Consider the following 21,371-nt stretch of genomic DNA (forward strand, 5'->3'; position numbering starts at 1 on the left):
AAACGAGTGTGACAGTGAAAATGGACAAAAACCATTCGACCTCACGGTCATGCCTCCATCCTCCATCCTACGTTCTCATTTATGCATGTTACTAAAACGAAACACTTGTTTCAAAACAGCATGAATCTTTGCTTAGGGCCAAAGATCACATCTGTTTTGTGTAACTCACAAACTTAGCACACTGAAGGACTCTATCAGAAATGCTGTGTTGTTAATTTAGAAATGGAATCATGAATTTTCCCACTTTAAGTAAAGGTTTAGGGAGAACAAAAAAGGCTGCAGCATGGGAGCAAGTTAGCTGTAATGATGTTTTGCTAACAGATGTTGGCCAGTTATTCATCATTTTGCCAGAATCTGTTCCCATTGGAGTGCAGTCAGACACTATGCACACATGCTTCCTTCTTTGAGCCAACAACACATATTGGCTTGATTTTGGATAACACCGAAGATGAAATCTGGGCCTGAAGTAACTGCTGCAAAATGTCTGAACAGAATTTACAACAAACTCTGTATTTCAGGTGAACCAATGATTTCAGTGGGAGAAAAGAACTCCCTGTAAGTTTTTCTAACCTTTTTGTATATGCACAAATATAATTACAAAACAATTTAGAAATTCAGGATACAAACCAAAGCACATAAACTAAATATTCATGCCATTTTTTAAAATGATAAAATAGGAAAATAAATTGCAAAAAATGACTGACCAACTGTTGCTAGGCAAGTCATGTTCAGCAAGATTTTCTTAGCTCAATAAACTATTGGACCCACTGTTTCATTTACATTAAAAAAATGTATAGAAGAATTTTAATGCTTATTGAAATTACATAGAATAGTATAATTTTTCACTTACTTTTAACTGAAAAATTTCCCAGAGCAAACACATTCTGCCATCTTTAGCATTGTTTGGCTAATATTAGCCATGCAAAATAAAAGTTATATAAATCTGTCAACTGAATCTATAGCATATTCCCCAACAACGCAGAAATGAAGTCTACCTACAAACACTTTTAAAGCTCACAAATATTTACTAAAACTCCCTATGTTTTCTTTTCATTGAAAATATTAGAAGGGCAAACATATTTTACCAGCTTTAGCTTTGCTACACTATCATTAGCAAAGAAAAGCTAGAACTGGCAAAATATTCACCATATTGTCTTGGAAGACCTACAATGTCTGCCTATAAACACTTAAGCCTCATTAAAATGAACCATCTCTGATTTTTTGTTGAAGATGCTGTGCATAAAAAGACAAACAAGCTCTCTGTTTTCACAACATTATAAAATCTTCTTTCAACCAAACGGATGCTTGTGCATTGATCACACTTTGCTTCGCAGTGCTCAATAATTGGCGACATTCACACGGAACGTCTCTTTTCAAAGTTCAAAATATTATAAAACTCATTTCACTAATTTGTGGATCTCCACAAACGAGAGGGCTAAATCAGCCTCAAGTTCTCATGTAAAACAAGAAGGAGTTGCACATTCTCCATGCTTGACTGGCCGACACTGCTTTCAGCTTCAAGCCTCAAAACACAGACAACAGGTGGAAGTTCCACTCCTTGACAGGTACCTCCTGAGAAAATACTTCCTCCCCGCCACCTTAATAAGCCAAGCATGAAAATAATAGTTACCTGAACCTCAAATGGCACATTGTTCTTTGGGGTGGTAATTCTCACACAGCAGGACAGTCCCATTTTAGGTAAGCCCACAGTGGTACTAAATCTCCCTTCAGTTAATCTCTTATTTGAACATTTGACATTAGAGGTCCACTTCTATTTGAGTAGAGCACGGAGACCATGTGTCAAATAAACGATGACAAAGGTTTCCTTATGTTAACCACTGCTTGTGGAAAGTGATGACAGGACTGGGGCAGTGCAGAACAGGAGAGGAGTCACACTGCAATCTGTTTTAATTGTGAGCAAACCTGTGTATTCTCTCTAGTAACTCAGTGAACTTAGCTGGACACAAGACAAAAAAATGACTTCAGTCTATAAATCTTTGCGCCTTCTTTATTTTATTCTGCTCTGCTTCTATTATTCACTCTGCACCTCTTCAAACTGTTATTACCCCCTCTCCCAAATCCCCTCTCTGCCACAGTTAAAATGTCTTGTAACTAATGAGCGCCGCTAATGAGAAGCTGGCAAAGATCCATCTCTGCAAAGTCACTCATCTTGCCCTATTGTAGAAAAAACATCTCTGGGATACACCTGATGGCCTCTGGTGCAGCAGAGTAAAAAAAACCAAAAAAACAAGTCAGCGGGGAGGACATCCCTACATGTGTTGAAAGAAATCTGACTTAACTCTGGATAAACGTTCAACGGTCTCTGAGCCTCCACCTTCCCTTAACCCCCGAGGTGGAAGGGGATGAACCGAGCAACAATAAATCAGATACTGAGGTCTGTTCAGTATCAGGCACAGAGAAAAATACAAGAAGCATCCTGGAAGAAGCTGGAAGTCTAAAAAAAAAAAGACGGGAGCTTTGAAGCTTTTTGGATTTAATCTACAGGAATCGAGAGCAAGTGTATGATCAACACAATGTCTGGTGAGCAAGGAACCAGAACTTTTTATGAAACATTCACACTAAATAATGGGTAATTCACTAAAAATAATAGCAGTGAAAGCGTATTTTCCCCCCACAGAGATTTCTTATTTTGCTTTTGTGTCCTACATGTTTTAAATTAAATAGACACAAATATCCAAAGCAGAAACAAAATACAGTTTTCAAATAAAAAAAATTATCTATTACAGAAACAAGCCTGTCAAACCAACAGAGAAAGAGAACTGGCAAGAACAGTGAAAAAGTTTACCAATTATCGAAGAAGAGTATAAAGAAGATAATTCAGACTGACAAGAGTGAAACATTATGGAATGTGTCTCATACTACATCTGGTATCAAATGACCGCAGCATTAAACAGACCATTACACAAACAGTCAAACATGGAGGTTTTAGTGCGATGATAATTTTTGCTTCCAACCAGGAACATCATGAAGGGAAACGAGAATTATGCCCGAAAACCCTCCAGCGTGGCTGAATAAAAATAATTCTGAGAAGAAGAATGGGCCAAAGTTTTCTCTAAAATTATGAAAGTTTCACTGCCATGTATCAGAAACACTCGACAACAGTTGTTCAGGGTAGTTGCTCATGACAGGTTAGCATTAGCATTGACATTCTTGATAATCTGAAACATCTATGGGTGACAAAACACACTTGGATGTTTCTTTAGCAAAAGCTAAAGAGGCACTGTTTGATTTAAACACAGCATCATGACCTTCTGTTAGGCTCCAGGATAAAAGGAGGACTTACGTGTGTTCATTGATGTTATTATCAGACCAAGCTTGGCAAGTGATGTTTGACTTCGTCCAAGATCTCCTCCCTCTGTAGTTGTCCTTGGTGCCGCTGATGCACTCTCTAATATATTCTGAGAGAACAAAAGGTACAGGAGACGTCGGAAAACATCAGGTTTCGAATGTTCCGTCATTGTGCCAAGTTTGTACAGGTGCCAAAAGGTTAAACTGCCATGAACCGATTGAGACATAGTTGCCCAAGTATGGTCAAAAGGAAATATTTCTCCTGAAAGCATTTACTCATCTCAAGTCCCAGAAGTTCATTAAATGTCACAGGAGGGAGCGTTTGTAAATTCCGCAATAAATTCTAAAGTGATAGATTCAACAGCTTACATTTTAGGCAAAGCTCTCATGTTGGGTGAAAGCAAGCAACGTTTTTTTTTTTTTAAATTATTTTTATTTTTTATTTATGTTCCACTTAAGCCTAGACGTTTAAGCACTGGCTTTCCTCACAAGAGTGAGTCAACTGTTGGGCGTAAAGAGATTCATGTCTTCTGAAAATGTCAACAGGGAAAGAAAACACCTTAGACTTAACGAGCCAACACACATGTGTCACCACTACAAACAACTTGAGCAAATCCTTCGCTCCTCCCCCGTTCTCATGAGAAAAACACCGACGTGCCTCTGAAAACGATAACATTTACCTTTTTTTTCGCATAAAGTGAAGTTGATGTTGGCCTGCTTCTGCGCACCGTGGGTGAAACGGTCAAAAGGAAGCAAGTAGCATTTCCTGTTGGCCTTTTGAAAGTTGAAAGCTCTGCAGACACACACAGGGGAAGCAGTCGAAAGATGACCACATGATAAACAACAAAAAATATGTAAATACAACCAGTCGCTGCGTGGAACCGGGATGCAGGGAAATCAAGTGAATTCAGAGAAAAGACGAAAAAAAGAACAAGCTGTGACTCACCTGCAAATGAAGTTTTTCTTCTTGCATTTTCGCGCGCAGTGTTCTTGTGAGCGGCTATTTTGTACCACTGGAGTCTGAGGACAGTCTGTGCAAATCAGCATGTGGTTCTCACTCTTTTCATACTTCTGTAAAGACTGACGACGAGGTTTTTGACAGCAACCTAAAACGTACAGAGATGTGATTTTTATAAGAATTTGTTTCCTAAAAGAGCTTATTCAAAAACTTACAGGGTACTTTCAGAAACTGGGCGTATATTTTTAGGAGAAATTTAAGGAGTTACATTTTCAAAAACTTCCAGGTATTTGCGTTGATATTTAGAGATTACTTTCCTAAATGTAGTGATACTTTCCCATAAAGTATCCAGTAAGTTCCAGGAAACTAACAACTGGTAAGCAACTGATAAGTAAGTTCCACGGATATTTCAGTAGACATTAAGTCAGCTAATAGCTAACAGCTGATTTAATCAATTAGCTGACATTAAGTCAGCTAGTGTTTGAATTAATCCTGAAAATTACTGGAAAGTTTCAGAAGTATTTGCTGTACTATTTAGTGCAGCAACAAACTTTAGCTAATTACGGTCGCACCTCTTAATACCTGAGGAACATTTGTTATTTAAAATGTCAGTCAATTCAAATGAACTCCAAAGGGTTGCAGGTATTTTTTAAAAACAAGTCTGAACTTCTGCATTGTTTATTTTATCACCACCCAAAATACCTTATCACTTTCAACTGTGTGACTCAAAAGGTTCCGCGTTAACGGTTATTGCCTCACTGCACATTGTGCAAGCTTTCCTGTGACATTCTGCAGCTTGTTCGGCACATTTCAGAAGACTCATTCATCAAAGTTTCAGTAGCAATTTTGCAGCAAACCTTTGGCACAACAGCAAAGGCAATGTTGATTTCAAAAGTGGCTAGCAAATTCCTGTCAGAGCCGATTCTTTCTAGAATTGCACTTTGCCATTCGGTGCCGTGTTCTTCAGCAGACAGTCGAGGAAACAGCTTCATGTTTGCATTTTTTTTGGAAGCAGCGGACGTCTAATCCCTTCTATCCCAGCTGGTTTACAGAGAATGTCAGAGAAACAAAAGTGAAATGTTCTCAGGGATGAAAGCCCTGTTCAAAAAGCATGTGTGCATCCAAAGCTAAATTATCTTGAGCTGTGAGGACTGACAAAGGAAAGTGACACCTATCAACAAGTTTATATGCTGCACTGGATATCCTCATGAAAGCAGATCTCATATTTTACTGGCTAAGGTCTTCTCCTCCCCACTCCAATTCTGTCATATTTGGCACGGTCCAGTTTTAAGTTACTGATGTATTTATGAGTTATCACGACTCCTACGGAAAGCAATTTCATAATCTTGCATTCATGATTTTGTAAGCTTTGGTAAAGACTTATAAGAAGTCCTGCTGTTTAACAATGCGGACTTTTCGTTTATTTCTTTTTATATTGAGCAACCAGAACTTTCATTCAGTGACCCTGCTTGCCAGAGAAACTTTGAATTTCTAATAAAAAGATACATTTTTATGCATGATGCTTAATGTATAGCCTCTCCGCTTTTGGAAATGCAAGAAAAAGAAAAAAGAAAACACAGTGTGTGTGGAAAATGAACCGTCAAGCTGTCGGCAGAGCAAATGGACCCATTATATTTCTTTCTTGCCTTATTTATAGAGCTTTGTTGAAAGGAGTTTCTTTGGAAGAAGCACATCAAAAGAGAAGTCTATCATTGCAAAAATGTGGCACAATGCACATGGGATCACGGAGGGTTCAGAAATAGGGCAGCATCATATTTTAGAACGAACATTTTGTGACACGAATCATTCATTTTTACCTGTTCTGGAAAAGAGAAAAAAGTTCTTCCTTTAGCCGGATTGAGTTCTGCCGCAACTGTAGTTTCCTAGTGCTCTCAGGCACCTTTAAACTTTAAGTTTGTAATTAAAGGCAAGTGCGACATAAATCATCCAGGAAAATCTTTTGCTACCGAGTTACAGCCGCATGCCCCCGTGCCAAGACCCAACACAAGACGCTGTGTGTGTACTTAGGATTCTGTAAACTGTGGACCGTTTAGAGGCTTGTCGTGGTTGAAAATGGTTTTAGGGGAGGACATGTTATTAATGTTTGGGCTCCACTGGACCACATCTGGCAGTCATCACCGTGTTGTTCCAGCCCTGATGTCTGGCCAGGCCGCTCAATTAGATTTCACTTAGTCTCTTCCTCTCCTTGCACTCAGACCCCTGCTATCTCCACATATCTCCCAAGTATTTTGTTGAAGCATGAGGATAAGGATAAAGGGTGCTTGGAGGGGTGGGAGCGAGAGCGACGGGATTTAATGGGAAGAGGCAGCCGTATTAGACGAAACAGGTTCGAATTTACATTTGAAGAAACGTGGATGGGGAGGGAATGGTGGAGGACTGAAACTTTTACTTTAAGCTGGAGATCGTTTGACTGAACCAGTCTATCACATGAATATGGCTTGGATGGCAGTTTACTCTCCTTCCTTGTTAAAAGGTGAAGCTCCGCCCCCTGCCTCAACCACTTTCCATCCTCAGTTGTGCACAACTGCCTTCTTTTCAGCTAAAAAAAAAAATCTTCCCTTCAAGTCACACCAGTTCTTATGTGGCTGCTAAAGAAAAGCAACTCCTCACCATGACGCTGCCGCCACCATTTTTCACTGTATAAATGCTGCGTTGAATAAGATGTTTACTGTTCATTTTCTTCCACACACACTGCATTGCAATTAGGCTAAATAGTTTAGTTTTGGTCCAATCTGATCAGAGAACATTCCACCACATGTTGCCTTTGTCCCTTACAAAGCTCGCAACAATCCCAAATGAACTTATAGAAACACCTGCTCAGCTTGGAGTAGGATTGTACGCACATCAGTTTCCTGGTTTTGATTCTAACTTGGATTCAGGGATGAATTTTGACTATTCCAACACAATGATGACCTGCATCATTTCAGATAGCTCTGACTGTGTGTTAAGGCGAGTCTGGAAGGTGAATCTCCAGCAGGGCAATTCCTCCAGGATTACCCTGCATCTGATTAGCTTCCCTGAGCCACAGCCTGGTGGTTCCACCACCATGTTTCACCATGCGCGGTGTACATCAATTCTCCTACGTTCAAAAATGATTTGCCTCCATGGATGACAACATTTTTGTGGCCGTTTCAAAAACGTTCACTTTCCAGGCGCATTGCCATACAAGAAAAACAGGAAAGCAGCAGGTTAGGGGCTCTGTCTGGGAATTAAGCAGACAATACATCTGTTTTGGAGGTGCAAATGTGCTGGAGTATCGAGCAGCCAGATGTTAACCCCCCTCCACCCCAGTCCACCACACACACTCACTCCCTGCTTTGTAATGCCTTGCTTCTAGATCTGTTTCACACATCTTTTCTATCTAGATGCACAAACACCCCGGTCCTGGGTGCACATTTTTACTGTTCCCACCTCTGGTGCAGTCAAAGGTCAGGGTCAACACCCCTAGAGGTGGTAACTACAGACACGGTGCTTTACTTGTTGACCTTTTTGGCTGGACAGATGTGAGCTGGGACAAGCGTTCAGATAACCAATAATTTACACCTGGCTCATTTGGATACATTTAATTGAAGGCGGGTGCAGTGGTAAATCACAACATGTCTCAGGCATCTTCTCTGCAGCTCAGTGTCAGACTGTTTAATGTTTAATGATGAACTGTTTAAAAATCTTTGAGGGGAAAGTTGTAAAATCAGCTGATCCGATATCAATGCTGTCAATTTGTTTGCAGTTTAAGCTTTTTGCCAATTGAAATGTTAAGAAATTTCATAGTTGAAACAGCTTAAATTATTAGCTGCTCAGTTTCATTTGAAGTAAAATTGTACAAAGTTGTTTAAAAAAAACTGTTTCTTCCATTTTCAAAGGAAAATAACGAGCAACTTTCAGATATTTGAATTTCTTTGCCAAATATTTGACTTTTTTGTACATTTATGACATGAATGTGAAATTAAAAATGCACTTCATGCCATCTATATTTTTGTTTGTTTTTTCTAATTTTAAAAACACATCCAACATCCAACAGAATCCAAGCTTCACAATTCTTACCTGTATCCACAAAAACCACCATAACGCACACCAAAACCTGGTAAATCCACACGTTTGCACTCATGGTTGGATCCAGACTTTTAGGGATCAGAGTTAGAATCCTGATCAACAGAGCAACTGACACGGCTGCCGGTTCAAGTCCACAGAGAGACTGATGATCTGCAGGAGACTCGCCTTCCTCACACGGATGCTACTTTTCCCCTCAGAAGCCACACACGTCCTCGGTTCAACCCCTTTTCGCCAAAGTTTGTAAGCACCCCCCACCCGCACCATGCTCTCCTCTTTGCCTCACCGCTGTCAAAGTCTTCACGCTACAGCACGCTGTTTCCGGAAAACATTTTCAAAATAAAACCAAAATGTTTTTTGTTTTTTTTTTCTTTCCGAACTTTTTGCAAAATCTGATGACAGTTCCGGTCTGAACTTTACATACACTCAGAAGGCTGAATGTGATTTATTTGAGTTTTATTATTTTTAAGTGGTTATTTTTTTTCTGGGTCAAGTGAAAACACTTTTTTTTTTAAACATTTGTGTCCAAAATGTTACATTCTAATATAGTTAAATATACACCCAGGGTCGCTTAATTACACCTTGCTGGTATCAAGGCTCTTACTGCTTTCAGTACTACCTTAACTTTTTTATGGCGTAGATTTAACAGGTTCTCAGAAACATTCTGTGGTCTTGGCCTATAATATCACACAGTTGCTGCAGACTTGTTGACTGCACATCCATGAATCAGATGTAGTAAAATTTATCTTGGGAAAGTGAAAATGAGAAATTGAGGAAAATCTTCCACTTCACTCCAGAAAATAGAGTTGGGAATATTATACATTTATATATATTAATAAATTGACCCTGTTGGTTTGCGATCCAAAATCAGACAAAGTCCAGTCGTTATAGAGCTCTAAAACTTTTCTTTATATCAGTTCTTTGCACATTACACTACCATTTTCACACTGACAAACATTCCAAACAAGAGGGAGCCACCCCTCTGATTCAAACCACCTGGCTTTTAAAGCATGGCCAGGACTAATTAAGGGGCGGAGACAACAATTACATTTCCAGGTAAACAAAAGAACAAACATTTGTGCTAAACAATATTCCTAAACAAATATTCACAGAACTACAACTAACAATTTAACACAAACAAGAATAAGCTGGGACCAAACAAAAAATAAAAACATCTCTCCTCCTTCTCAAACAATGGACCTTCCCAGTAAGGTAAATTGGAAACACCAGGTCCTAGGCATCACTGCTCATGGGCGCGCCTCCATGGCAGCACATGACCTCAAAGGAAAGAGAGGATGATCAAAACAAAATATTAAATAAAGCAACAATACAGGAAGCACAAAAAAAACAACAACACCTGTTGAGGGGGATAAATCCCTCACAGACCCTATGTGAGTTACAAAAAAATAATTACAATAAATGGAATGTATATCTTACTCCTGCTTTTACAATGCTTTAAAGTTGTTGCATGGTGTAGTGTCATTCCACCATATAGAAATGATCATTAATTGTCCTAAATGAATATGCCATGAATGCATTTAAACTTTTAACTGACCTGTGGCTTCACTTGTTTAGCATTCGTGTGCCGTCACATCTTTTCAAGGTATAATGTGACTTTTTAGATGGGACTCGCTGAATCTGAGAAAGTTCATTCACCTTGTTGGACTGTAGCAAAGTTGACAAGTAGTAACGTTGTCTTGTAAGAGTTTATTGATGGCAAAGACCTTTCATGATCCAGAAACAATTGGAAGCCTGTGTTTAATTTGGCTTTGTTAAGCCAGATAAGGAATAAAGAAGTTGTGAAGATAATGATGTTGATCAGTGCTAGACCTATTATCATCAGACAGGATCTTTTTGACAAGGTTCTCTGGTGTGTCTCCTCACTGATCCTCCCTTTGGCTCAGTTGAAAAGACAGATGGGATTCTTTACATGGAGTGCCAGAAGAGCACTTGGTCTAAAGTATTGATTGCATCCTCAGAGAATTAGCTAGTTTCACAATATCTAAAGCAGAACCAGAGAGGGATCACAGACATAATGGATTGGTAAAACAAGCAAACGTAGCTCAGCGAGAGGTCCTAGAACACATTGAAAGGCTTTGCCAGAGCTCGACACGAAACTCTTGCCAACTGAAACAAACAAAGAAATCTATGAGATCCTGGTTTTGATAAAGCTTCAATCAATCAGACTGACTTGAGGCTTGAGCATTTCAACTGAAAATACAAAGAAAATATGGAAAACGTTCTGACTCGGAGACATAGGGTTGATCACCATCATCCGATCCAAGCATTAACCATCCCCCTGTTAGATTTGGCCACTCGTTCATTAAACGGTGCACTGCATAGCATTTAGCGGCTTTTTTTCTTCTCTATCAGAGGTAAAGGATCTGAAGATTAACATGAAAATACATAACCAATGTCAATTCATGTTTCTGGATGAAGAATCATGAGAACCATTACAAGTGTAAACTTGATGCTGTTTCTTGCCTCTAGGAGAAATTTAAAGTTATGTTCAAGTTCTCCACATGTTTAAGAACAACTAAGTTTGACAGAAAGTGATGAGCGTTAAACAATACCCTGGGATAATGGCTAAGTGTGCAGGACCACTTGTTGCTTTTCTAAAGCAAATTATACATTTAGTTGGGTAAAAGTCAACCTACCCCGAATCTAACCATCCAGGTTAGATGGATAGTGGATGGTGCAACGTTAAAATCAGACACCATCCAGATTAGATCACACCTATAGCTAAAGGCAGCTGGAAGAAGCTCCTATATAAGACAAATGAGGCATGGAAAATAGAGTTATGAGTTAATATTCTCAAGGTTATTGTCTTGTTAAGCTGTAAATTCTCACCCGTGGAAAATATTTTTACCCATTGATGCACATTCCCTCCCTTAGCCTCTGTCACAGGAAAAGAAATCCATCACAAAACAGTGCAGCTATCACATTCTATATTTTATTCATTAGTTTCCTCCACACCTTTTTGGTGAAATATTCTTCCATTTATAAGATCAGGCCGTGAGCCCAGGAGGGAAACTCAGACATTACTCTGCCTAGGAACAGTGTGAGCTTATTCTTGTGATCCAAGGCGTTCCAGGCCATAACTGATGTACACTTCCTTCCAGTGATTTTTGGATTTGTCTCAGGATCTCCTCCCAGAGATTCAACCCTCCAAGGAAGCTAAAACCCTAACCCTGGGGTATTCACCTGCTTCATCAGACCTGAGTGAAATACTTAAGATCATTAGCAGGACTTTGGAGAATTTGACTTCACCGAGGAGGTGATTCAACTATTTTATTCAAGTCTGTTGGACCAGGGTAGAGTACCTTTACCCTAACCTGTAGTTCTCCACTCTGATCAGCCCAGATAACAAAGGATCTCACTTTATTTTTACTAAACCCATCCATCCCACAGACAGCCAGTTCATTTTAGCCCAGCTAAACCCCAGACCAAAATCTAAAAGAGAATGTGGCGAGACATAAAATTGCTGGGCACAGACACAATCAATCCAAACAGCCTGAGATCAAAATCTGCCAAAGTGAAAAATATGAGACCATATTACCCAGACCTAGTTTGGCGATACACTGCTACAAAAAGAGCTGACGACTCTCATGAAAATCCAATCTTGAGAGGGATGAAAAATATCTGTCAGAGACTGGGGGAATGTTTGTCCTGGTCGAACAGTCCTCAAAGCATAAACAGATTATGAGGAAAGAAACGATGCCAAGAGTCTGTTCATGGCATATTCCAGTGGAACGTTTGAGGCTGACCTTATAAAGCCATTTTACTGGATACAGTTTAAGGATACGACTGGATAAAGTCCACTGCATCACAGAAATTTACAATACCTTTATTATAGGGATGTTACACTGATACTGGAGTTTAAAAGTACCATAAAGACTCAATATGCTCACTACAAAGACAACATTGAGCACTACAGATCTGGTATACATCCCATTTGGGACATTGTAAGACATGAAGTGTGTGTATTTAAGTGGGGCAGCTGTAAATGATCCCGTTTAGGTACTAGAGTAGGGGACTTTTGTTGGGCTCTAACCCTTATTTGACAGGAAATCCACACTTCAGCCGTTAACGGGCAGTGGACTTAAAGCCCTCCAGAGAGACCAGCGGGAAAACGAAATGGTTTGAGGTAAATGCCAGACACCCGGCCCGCTCTCATTATGACGCGTGCAGGTCATTTCTGTTTTTTCTTAGGTCTTTTTTTTATCCTCCCTTTGGTGTGTGCAGAAGTGGACAAGCAGGTGTAGAGGTACATGTGGATATAATGTGTGGGCGTGTGCGTGTGTGTGTGTGAGTACTCTTGGGGCAGCAAATTTAAGGTTCTAAACCCTGGCAACAGGCACGTAGCTGCATGGTCCACCATACACACATCACGCTCGCAACGTCAATCAGTGTCAGTGGAAAGAAGAAATCCAGACGCTCTGAAAAAATACGGTCTTGGAGTACGTTTTTGTAGTTTGGTACCTTTTGAATTACACCTCACCCTGTCCCAAGTGCTTAAAAAGCACTAGGTAAATAAGTTAGGTTTGACAGCTGATTATGCATCTAGGGAGACGATGTTGGAAGTAGAAGTGCTTGTTCAAACCAAAGCAAAGCAAAGGGAGTATTAACTTCCATGATTTATTGTACTCAGACCAGGACCATTGCAGAGGATTCCAAACTGTCAATCATTTCTTCATTAAATCAGGTGACGTTTGGTAGCCCTGTGATGTATGGGATCAATATGTTATTATAATTACTGGTTCAATGTATAATTGGTGCAACTAATTTACCTTTAAGTAAAAACAGGTTTAGCTTATTCAAAAATTTAATTACAAGATCCTTTTGTTATTGATCAAAAAGCGAAGTAACTCTTCCGTTCAATCAAAACAACACATCTTAGTGAGGTGCTGGAAATAACATCCAAACATGCCATTACTGTTGGCACCAAGAGTTTCCGTTGACAAAATAACATTGGCAGTATCAGTATATAGAGCAAGAAATTCAACAACAACAAGACTGGGATGCCTTCTGGGTCCTCTGGAGATTTCCCATTTAGAATGAACTCCAAGATACACATGACTATGTTCCCCTTCTAGGCTGGGAATATCTTAAGGGATCGACTGAAGTAGAATGAAACTAATTCAACTGATCCATCCTACATAGATCTGAATTGGACTATCTGCATATGTTTAGCTGCAGGGTATTCACCTTTTTAATCTGTCATATTACATTAAAAGCACAGTCCTCACCACCAGGAATCATTCTTAGATTTACATTTAAAGACAGCTTTTAAATCCTTTGTAAAACAAAGATTTCTTTCTCTTGGAGGATCCAGCCTTTTATAAAGTTTATGTAGAGTGGTTTCAGCTGTGCTTTGCTACAGGGGACAGTTTGCATACTTGCCCTTTCTTTTTTGTTTTGTTAGATTTACATAAGGCAATATACTTGGCCATGTCACAGTTTTCATATTTTCCATTCTTTATGACCTTTTGCGTTATTTTGCTGATGTGCTTTGAGCTGTTGCCATCTTTCACAATGTATTTTGTAGTGTTGGATTGCCGAGTAAATTTCTCTGCCCAGGATTGTCACATAACTTCATCATCTAACATCACAGTGCCAGGTATAAGCAGCATTATTTAATGGCTTCTACACTGATGATGTTCCATATCCTTATAATTTCACCTCTGTAGTGCAGAGTAAGCACTAGAGCTTCCTACAGCTGTATCTGCCAGGCTTGCAGTAAACAGAATGGGTTCTTTAGGTGGTTGAAATGCCATTCAGAATTTTCAGGGGAAAAAAGACATTAGTGGTACTAATAATAAAAAACTGCCAACATACAAAATACAGTAGATTCTTTCTGCTTGGTTCAGTAGAAACCAGAGAAGGAATCCCAAGATGAAAAGTAGGTCCCAGTGACACAATATTAAGAAAAATAGAATTTTCAAATTTCTCAGATCTTTCATAACATTTTGCTTCCATAAGATATTAGTGGTCCCTACTCCATACCAAATGGTGTCAGTAATGTTCCATTAAGTTATTTGCCAACAACAACAACAACAACCAATCACAGTCCCTAGAAGACAGACACCTAGCGACTTGGTCAATCAGACCTCACTTAGATAGGAATTTCTACTTGTTTGATTTTTTTAGGCCTCTGAGAGGACCCTGAGAATCTTTGTATGTATAAACCCAGGTCTATATCCAAATTGTATAATCTCTGGTGTCTTTGTGTTAGTTATGCTGTTAGTTGTACTTTAGGGCTCAGATTTTCAACCAATTATATCAAGTTTTTTTTTTTTTAAGAGAAAGTACTACTTTCTGGGACATTGTGCATGGACTTATTCTAAAACCTGGATCCTTTGCGTTTCACATTTTTTTGCTCTCGTCACACCCACACATTTATTTCATGGCTTAGGAACCACAGAAAGAGGTGTGGACAGAAACTGTGAGAAGGCGGAGGTGGGACAACCTGTGGAGATATGTCATCATCAGGTGGATGGTTGGAGGGAGGAAAAGCGGTTTGTGAAAGCATCTCCTTCTGCGGCCAAAACCTGATAGAATTCCTCAAACACAGCCTTATTTTCTGACTTATTCCTTATATTGAACTGCCAACATGTGTGGGATTTAGACTGATGGACTCTCATTACTGACGATATGAGCGCTTTGGAGACTGTGGTTAAAGGAGTAAAATCACATATTTCAAACAACTGAGGCACCATGGAGTTCTCATATGAGCTGCTTTTGATCATGTACACTTAAAATATTTGACTAAAACCATTGTGACTTTTTTAGCATTCTAACCCAAGTGTTGGTCTGCCGGTGTGTAACACCTTGACCCAATGCACAGGCATTAACAGGTCTGATGATCCTAAAAGCTAAATTCAACCCATTTCCTTTTAATTGCTTTTCACCCCAGCTGCCCAACAAACACTCTCCCTGTCCATGCGTCCCTCCACTCCTGCACATGAAGGAAGCTAATCACCGGTGTGATCTCCCCTTTTTCACCTCTGACCCCTCCAACACAAGAATAACAACCTCCACACCAGCCCTCCAACTCCTCAGTGGTTTCCCCCCAATTAGGTGGGTGCTTTTCCCCTGGCAGATGACAGATGAGGGGTCGACGGGGTTGTCAGACCCCCTTGCTAGACTCTCCTTGTGCCTACTGAAGGATGAAACAGGAGGACGTCTTTGCCTTGGGGAGTGACAAGGGAAAGGGTTTCACGATGGAAGTCGTACTGACGTAGATAAATGACTGTCCAAATGCTGGGCACGAGAACACAAAGAATAAGACTTGACTTTCTGCTGACTTAGCAGATGGAAAGTAAATCCTGTTGGAAAGATTAGGGAAAATGGATTCGACAAGCAAATTCTTAGGACCGAAAGGCAAGAGATGAAAGAGATTCAGCAAACTTCCATAGACGAAATGGCTGTACCTGGAGAGAAATTACCAGAGCTGTGGAAACACTAGCAGTTTTTAGCATAAAGGGGGGTCATAAAGAGATAACATATAAACTCTGGGATTAAGGAGTTATCAAATAAATTAAAATAAAATAATGAAACTGATAGCATGGGAGAAAAAGATAGATAAGGTTGTGATTGCTGTGCTGAAACAATGCCACGAGCCCTCTTCCTCTGCTGCAATAAAAGCAGGGCAGCAGTCACATGAATCAAGGCGTTGGGGGCTTTTCCCTTTCTGTTGTGTGTTATGTCCACCGCTAATGGGCAGCAGATGTGGAGGTATTTCACAAGTGTGGCTTTGCAAAACATTCCCGCACATAAATCCAATTAGGTTGGGTCCTTAACACAAGCTAGCAGGCCAGTCGATGAGCAGAAGAGCATGGCTAGGCCTGCCCAAACAATAGGACACAACTGACTTAAATAATCAGAATTTTTCACAGCAGGCAGACAAATATGCAAAGTTAAACAAGACTACTTCCCTGAAAACCAAAATTTCTAAATCAGAATAGTTTGTTATTTGGATTGGTCTGTAGTGAAAGAAAAACTGAATCCAAACATCAAATAGTCCAAACATTTACCAACCTAAAGAGCTACAAATATCCCAAAGTCATGTTAATTAACACAAACACCACAAAGAATTAAATATTTCCAGTTTGCAAAAGTTTAAAAATATTCATTTATTTTGGTGTCAATTTGACAATACTAGCTAAGGATTCCCCGATATGACAAAGCATTAGTTAAATATTGAGAAACCTTAATTTGGTTCAAAGTAGAAGAGATAGCAACATTGCAACCTTAAAGTTTCAGTAAACCTACTAGCACTTAAGTACAAACTGAATGACATGGATTCTTCCATCGATCCTCCATTGTTGGCTCATTCAAGATTGGATCACTTGTGTAGCAGATTCTTTTTGTTTTCCAGGATTCCGGAGTTTGACTGTCATATGGTGAATTAGAGCGACAGAGTATCACAACTTAATAAATATACCAACTGCACCTTGTGTTTCTATCAAACGTTTGTCTCTTCTTCTCCATCCTGTAAGTCATTCATCCTTTAAAGACCTGTACCTCACTCCACCAGCTGTTCTTCCCACCTGCTGGTTATGCCTCCAAAATCTGAACTCACTTTTCTCTCTACTCGCAAACCTTTTTATAACACTGTGCCTTCTGACATTTGTCTCTTGTATGAGCACCATTTATGTAGAGATCGCTTGAATTTAGCAAGGGCAGCTTAAAGAGCTATTACCTCCTTAAGCTGTTAATTGATTTTTCAAACAAAAGTTACAAGAAAATACTTAAGCTTTTTATAAATATATGGATAAAAATGCCATTGGAAATTATATGATTTTCGCTCCGGATCACAGTGCTGGTATTTCGCAGGGTCTAAATTTAAAAGAAAATCTACATATTCTCCTTTACCTGTATTGAATTGGGAATCAAAATCTATTATCATGTAACAAGCTGTACTCTAATGCTGATGCCAAAACAATCTGTTATAACAAGCCAATGCTGTCATCATGAATTAGACCATGCACGCAGATCAAATGCTTAAAGAGAAGGTATAAACACATCCAACAGTAAAAAAGAAAAAGTCACATTTTACATACTGCAAAGCCTAATTTTGTGGAAGCAATTAGGTAAAGTAAATGAACTGTACCAAAGTCCCTGCAGCATTCTGCGATGGGATCATTGAGTATTGTTAGTGTGGCAGCTGCCGCACGCTTGTCTGGCACCTCATTCAGTGCTAACTGGCTGCACGTGTGTCAAAAGGACAGGTCCAGATATATTACATGCACACACACTGAGGGCTACATACTATGCAGGCGTAAATGCACGCCTCGACACACAAAAAAGGGGCCGGCACGAGTGCGCACACACACACTTGCTAATCCCCCACTTTTAGAGGCACAGCAGGAGTGCGTTGGTCTTGTGGCGCTTTATTAACTCGGGTGGGGACAGGGATAAAGTGGTTTGGAGGAGGTGGGGGCAGGAGGGGATAGGATGGAGTGGAGCATGTGGGGAGTCCCACCAGGTGCTAATAGATTTCCTGCAGCTTTGAAATGTTTACTTGTATTGGTCCCCTGGAATGGAGTCGGGTTTCATCTGTGGCAAATTAAGTAGACCGAAGTTTGACCTCCGAAGACACAACCTTGTGGTGAACATTGATAAACAAACTAACCGAGTGGGACAAACCTGTGGACAACATCTACACAGGTTAGATGGAGGAATTCCTGCTGCACCCTCGGACTGTTGTTTCAGAGAATAGTTTAATCATATATCAGTACAAGGAATTTATTTCAAAATTCTTTCAAACACGTTGAGTTTGTTTCGTAGGTTTTAAAGGACTAACCTAAGTTTTAACATTTTGTCTGAAATAATCACATCGCTATGTCAGGGCAAAGACAATTTACAGCACAGGGTAAGCTTAGCTCACCATGTAGATCTGAAACACAATGACGCAAGCTTTGTGTTTCTGAATAGTCCGATTCCTTAAGGCTGATATTAGCATTTACAGCCAACATTAAAAATGTTTGTGCACACTGCACATAATTTTACACTGATTAACACTCATTTGCACTCGGTCTGCATTAAATTACCCCAGTGCAACCCACTGTTGGCAAGCTCACCACATGCCAGCTCTTTGATCCCGACATTCTCTGTAGTTTCTTGTTGTTGTCCTTGTAATTTGTGTGTGGGTCCGCGCGAGGGGGGTCTGTAGGTGTACATCTGAGGATTTACAAGTTTGTTTATCTTTGTTAGATACAGGCTGAGCGAGTGTGGGCTATGTAGAAATATTAGTGTCTGCATACAGCATCACTCTTGCGACACAGCTGTAAGTTAATTTGGCTGTAGTGGATGAAGCTTGGCGTGTCAGAGGATCTTTAAGAGCTTACATTTTGATTTTTGTCAGACTTCAGAGCTTAATCACCATGTTATTACACATGGTTAAAATGTGCTGACTGACTTCTCTGATCAGACACCTGTGGCTCACAGCACAGGAAATAACTCACAGTCCACCAGCGCTAAGCTGTCGGCCCGACTGTTATGTAACTTCAGCTGTATCTATTTGGTAGGAGTCTCTGTGTGGTACCAGCACATAAAAGTCCTACATTGGCCAGTCGAGCAAAGTGACTCATTATTTGCGACTCTCAGGACGAATTTGTCTGTTTTGTCTGTTGTTCACAAAGACAATCAGCCGGTGATTCATGGATAATCATTTTGAATGACTGATTAATGCTGCATCATGCTGTTGAGTTCGGTGTCTACGCTTATCTAAAAAGAAATCATTTCCTTTCCAGAACTGGCTCATGTAATGTAAACAAGCAGATTAGTTGTCCTATTTCTTGTGAGAGCAACACTTTGGGTTATATTTAACGTATTTCACCATTCCAAACAGTCACCTTTGTCTGATCTTAATTTTGATCTATATTCCATTCATTAAATTCCAACTATGAACCATGTACATTTCCAAAAACAAGTGCTTTAACAAGAAAACTGCAATTCAAGAAGCAGTCCTCTACAAGCTGAACATCCACACTGAACCTCCAGGCTCAGCAATTCCTAGTAATTATTTTCTCATTGATAAAAAAATAAAAACACATACTTCTGCTGTATCTATTTGGTAGGAGTAAATGATAAAAGTGTCAAGTTACATCAGTTTTCACATTTTTTGGCAAATAAAGCTGACAAAAAATGAAGTGATGCCCAATTTTTGAGTGCAATTCCAAAGCAGGAATAAAAATACCTGTTAATTACTGGCAGCAATGCATTTGAAATAACTGTGGCTTCTCTTTAATTAATACCAGCTGATGCAATACCACAGTCAGTATGTTTCATTACAGTACTTCTAATTGATAATCCACAAGTTCCTGTTTTACTAGCATACATACAAGTGACAGAGGTCCATTTGTCTTTAACCCTTCCACAGTCCTAAGAGGCAGGATACAATTGGAAAGCTTTTTATTCCGTGCGCGGTCTTGGTGAGGTCACACTGACCCTGATGGGCCTTGACAAGGTTTTTTTGTGTGTATGTATATGTGGTTTCGGGAACTGACAGGCTGATGGGAGACCCCCATCCATTCCCCATTGTCCTCCAAAGTATTGCTGTAAGAATGCTGGAGGGTTAAAGTCAAAGCAAAAATGAACAAGTCTGAAACAACTGGAAATTTGACTAACAAGGCCAGATTAGGACCTGGGTGTTAGGTGGTTAAGGCTGTTTGGCTTTGGTGACCAGGATTGCAAGGGAGGTTAAAAAAAAAAAAAATCCTTCCCTCACTTTAAAGAATTACAGTAAATACTCAACTTTAGGTTGGAAAGTCTCCACAAATATCAGATTCTATTTACAAGCCAACTGGTTGTTTTGGAGACACTTCAGACCAATGACTGCAAAAACTAACGAGTCCTAAATGCTATTAAGACATTAACTAACTGCATGCTTTGTTCATATGAGACAAAGGTTTTCTGCAACAATTGCTCCCGATGGGTCTAATATAAAAAGGATGGAGGTTCTGTATACAGGTTTAGGAACACACACACACATATGCGCGCCCACACACGCACGCACACCCGCATGACTTTCTGTGTAGCATAAGTAAATACATGTGCTGCGTTTACTCCTCTGTTTTCTCTGAGACAGCTGGGATCTCCACCTGAGCTTCACTTTCTCCTCGGCCAAAAAACATGAAAGGAACATGAAAAGCAAATGCTACCAGACTGCAGCAGTTACAACAAAGCAAGCACATTAATGACCAACAGGTGAGTCACGAAGTGACACAGTTCCCAAACGGAGTACAAAGTTAGACAGATACGATAAAGCAGGTGGAGGACATTTGGAGACTTAGCTGGTTTGGAAATATGAGAGAGACTTTGGTAAAGAGGCTTTGGGCCACTCTGCTCCTTTTATATGGAACAAGCAGAAACTTACCTGGAACACAACCAAACTGAACTTTTGGAAATCCATATTCTAATTATTTTTAGGCCATTTGATGCACTTTTTTAATGGTCTACTAGGAAACTTCAATCATATCTTGTAAATTTTACTGTATTTTTAATTTTTTTTTTTAGCTCTATCACATTATGGTTAAATCTTATGTCGCTTATCAGGCAGGTCTCCTTTAGAAAATAAGGTTTTAATCTCAGTGGGATACAACCCAGTTAAGTAAGGGTGAACTGCAGTTCTACGCAGAAGAATCCACCAACGAAGGATTCTCTGCAATCTGTTCAGATTTGTTTCACTTGTGCACAAATGCAGACTCTGTGCAGACACGAAACAGGTTCCACATGGGGACAAATGAGCTCTTTGATAAACTAAAGGTAGTTGCCACTAAAAGATCGCTTTCACAGAGCAGGAAGGGAGAGCGGAGAAAGTATATCTACTTCATCTCGAGTAGCAAAGAATGAAAGGCATGAGCTAAGAAGAGGGGGGAAAATAAGGAACGCTGCACTTCAGACAGATTTCAGGTTCCTGATTTATAAAGTCCTTAATGGTTTTCCAGTGACACCATTTCTACTGGTTGAAAAGCCCATTTTGCACAAATAAATCTGCTGGTGTAATGAGAGAACTGTTAATGCTTTGAAA

At 39.8% G+C, this 21,371-nt stretch overlaps 1 protein-coding gene across 4 annotated transcripts in view; it reads right to left on the reverse strand.

The window, feature by feature from the left end:
• Positions 1 to 21,371, reverse strand: part of hgfa (hepatocyte growth factor a) — a 35,936-nt gene that overhangs the window by 14,338 nt on the left and 227 nt on the right. Inside the window, exons 1-4 of one of the 4 annotated variants that reach the window (XM_028044221.1) lie at positions 8,330 to 8,592; positions 4,256 to 4,415; positions 3,990 to 4,102; positions 3,305 to 3,419 (exon numbers count right to left, since the gene is read on the reverse strand). In XM_028044221.1, the coding sequence (XP_027900022.1) occupies positions 3,305 to 3,419; positions 3,990 to 4,102; positions 4,256 to 4,415; positions 8,330 to 8,393 (452 nt within the window). In that variant the 5' untranslated portion in view covers positions 8,394 to 8,592. Of the gene's footprint in view, positions 1 to 3,304; positions 3,420 to 3,989; positions 4,103 to 4,255; positions 4,416 to 8,329; positions 8,595 to 21,371 lie in introns of those variants that run through there. The other 3 variants (XM_028044222.1, XM_028044224.1, XM_028044223.1) reach the window with 3 other exon arrangements.

The sequence above is a fragment of the Xiphophorus couchianus genome, chromosome 17 (genome assembly GCF_001444195.1).
Source record: "Xiphophorus couchianus chromosome 17, X_couchianus-1.0, whole genome shotgun sequence".
Classification (NCBI taxonomy): Eukaryota; Metazoa; Chordata; class Actinopteri; order Cyprinodontiformes; family Poeciliidae; genus Xiphophorus; species Xiphophorus couchianus.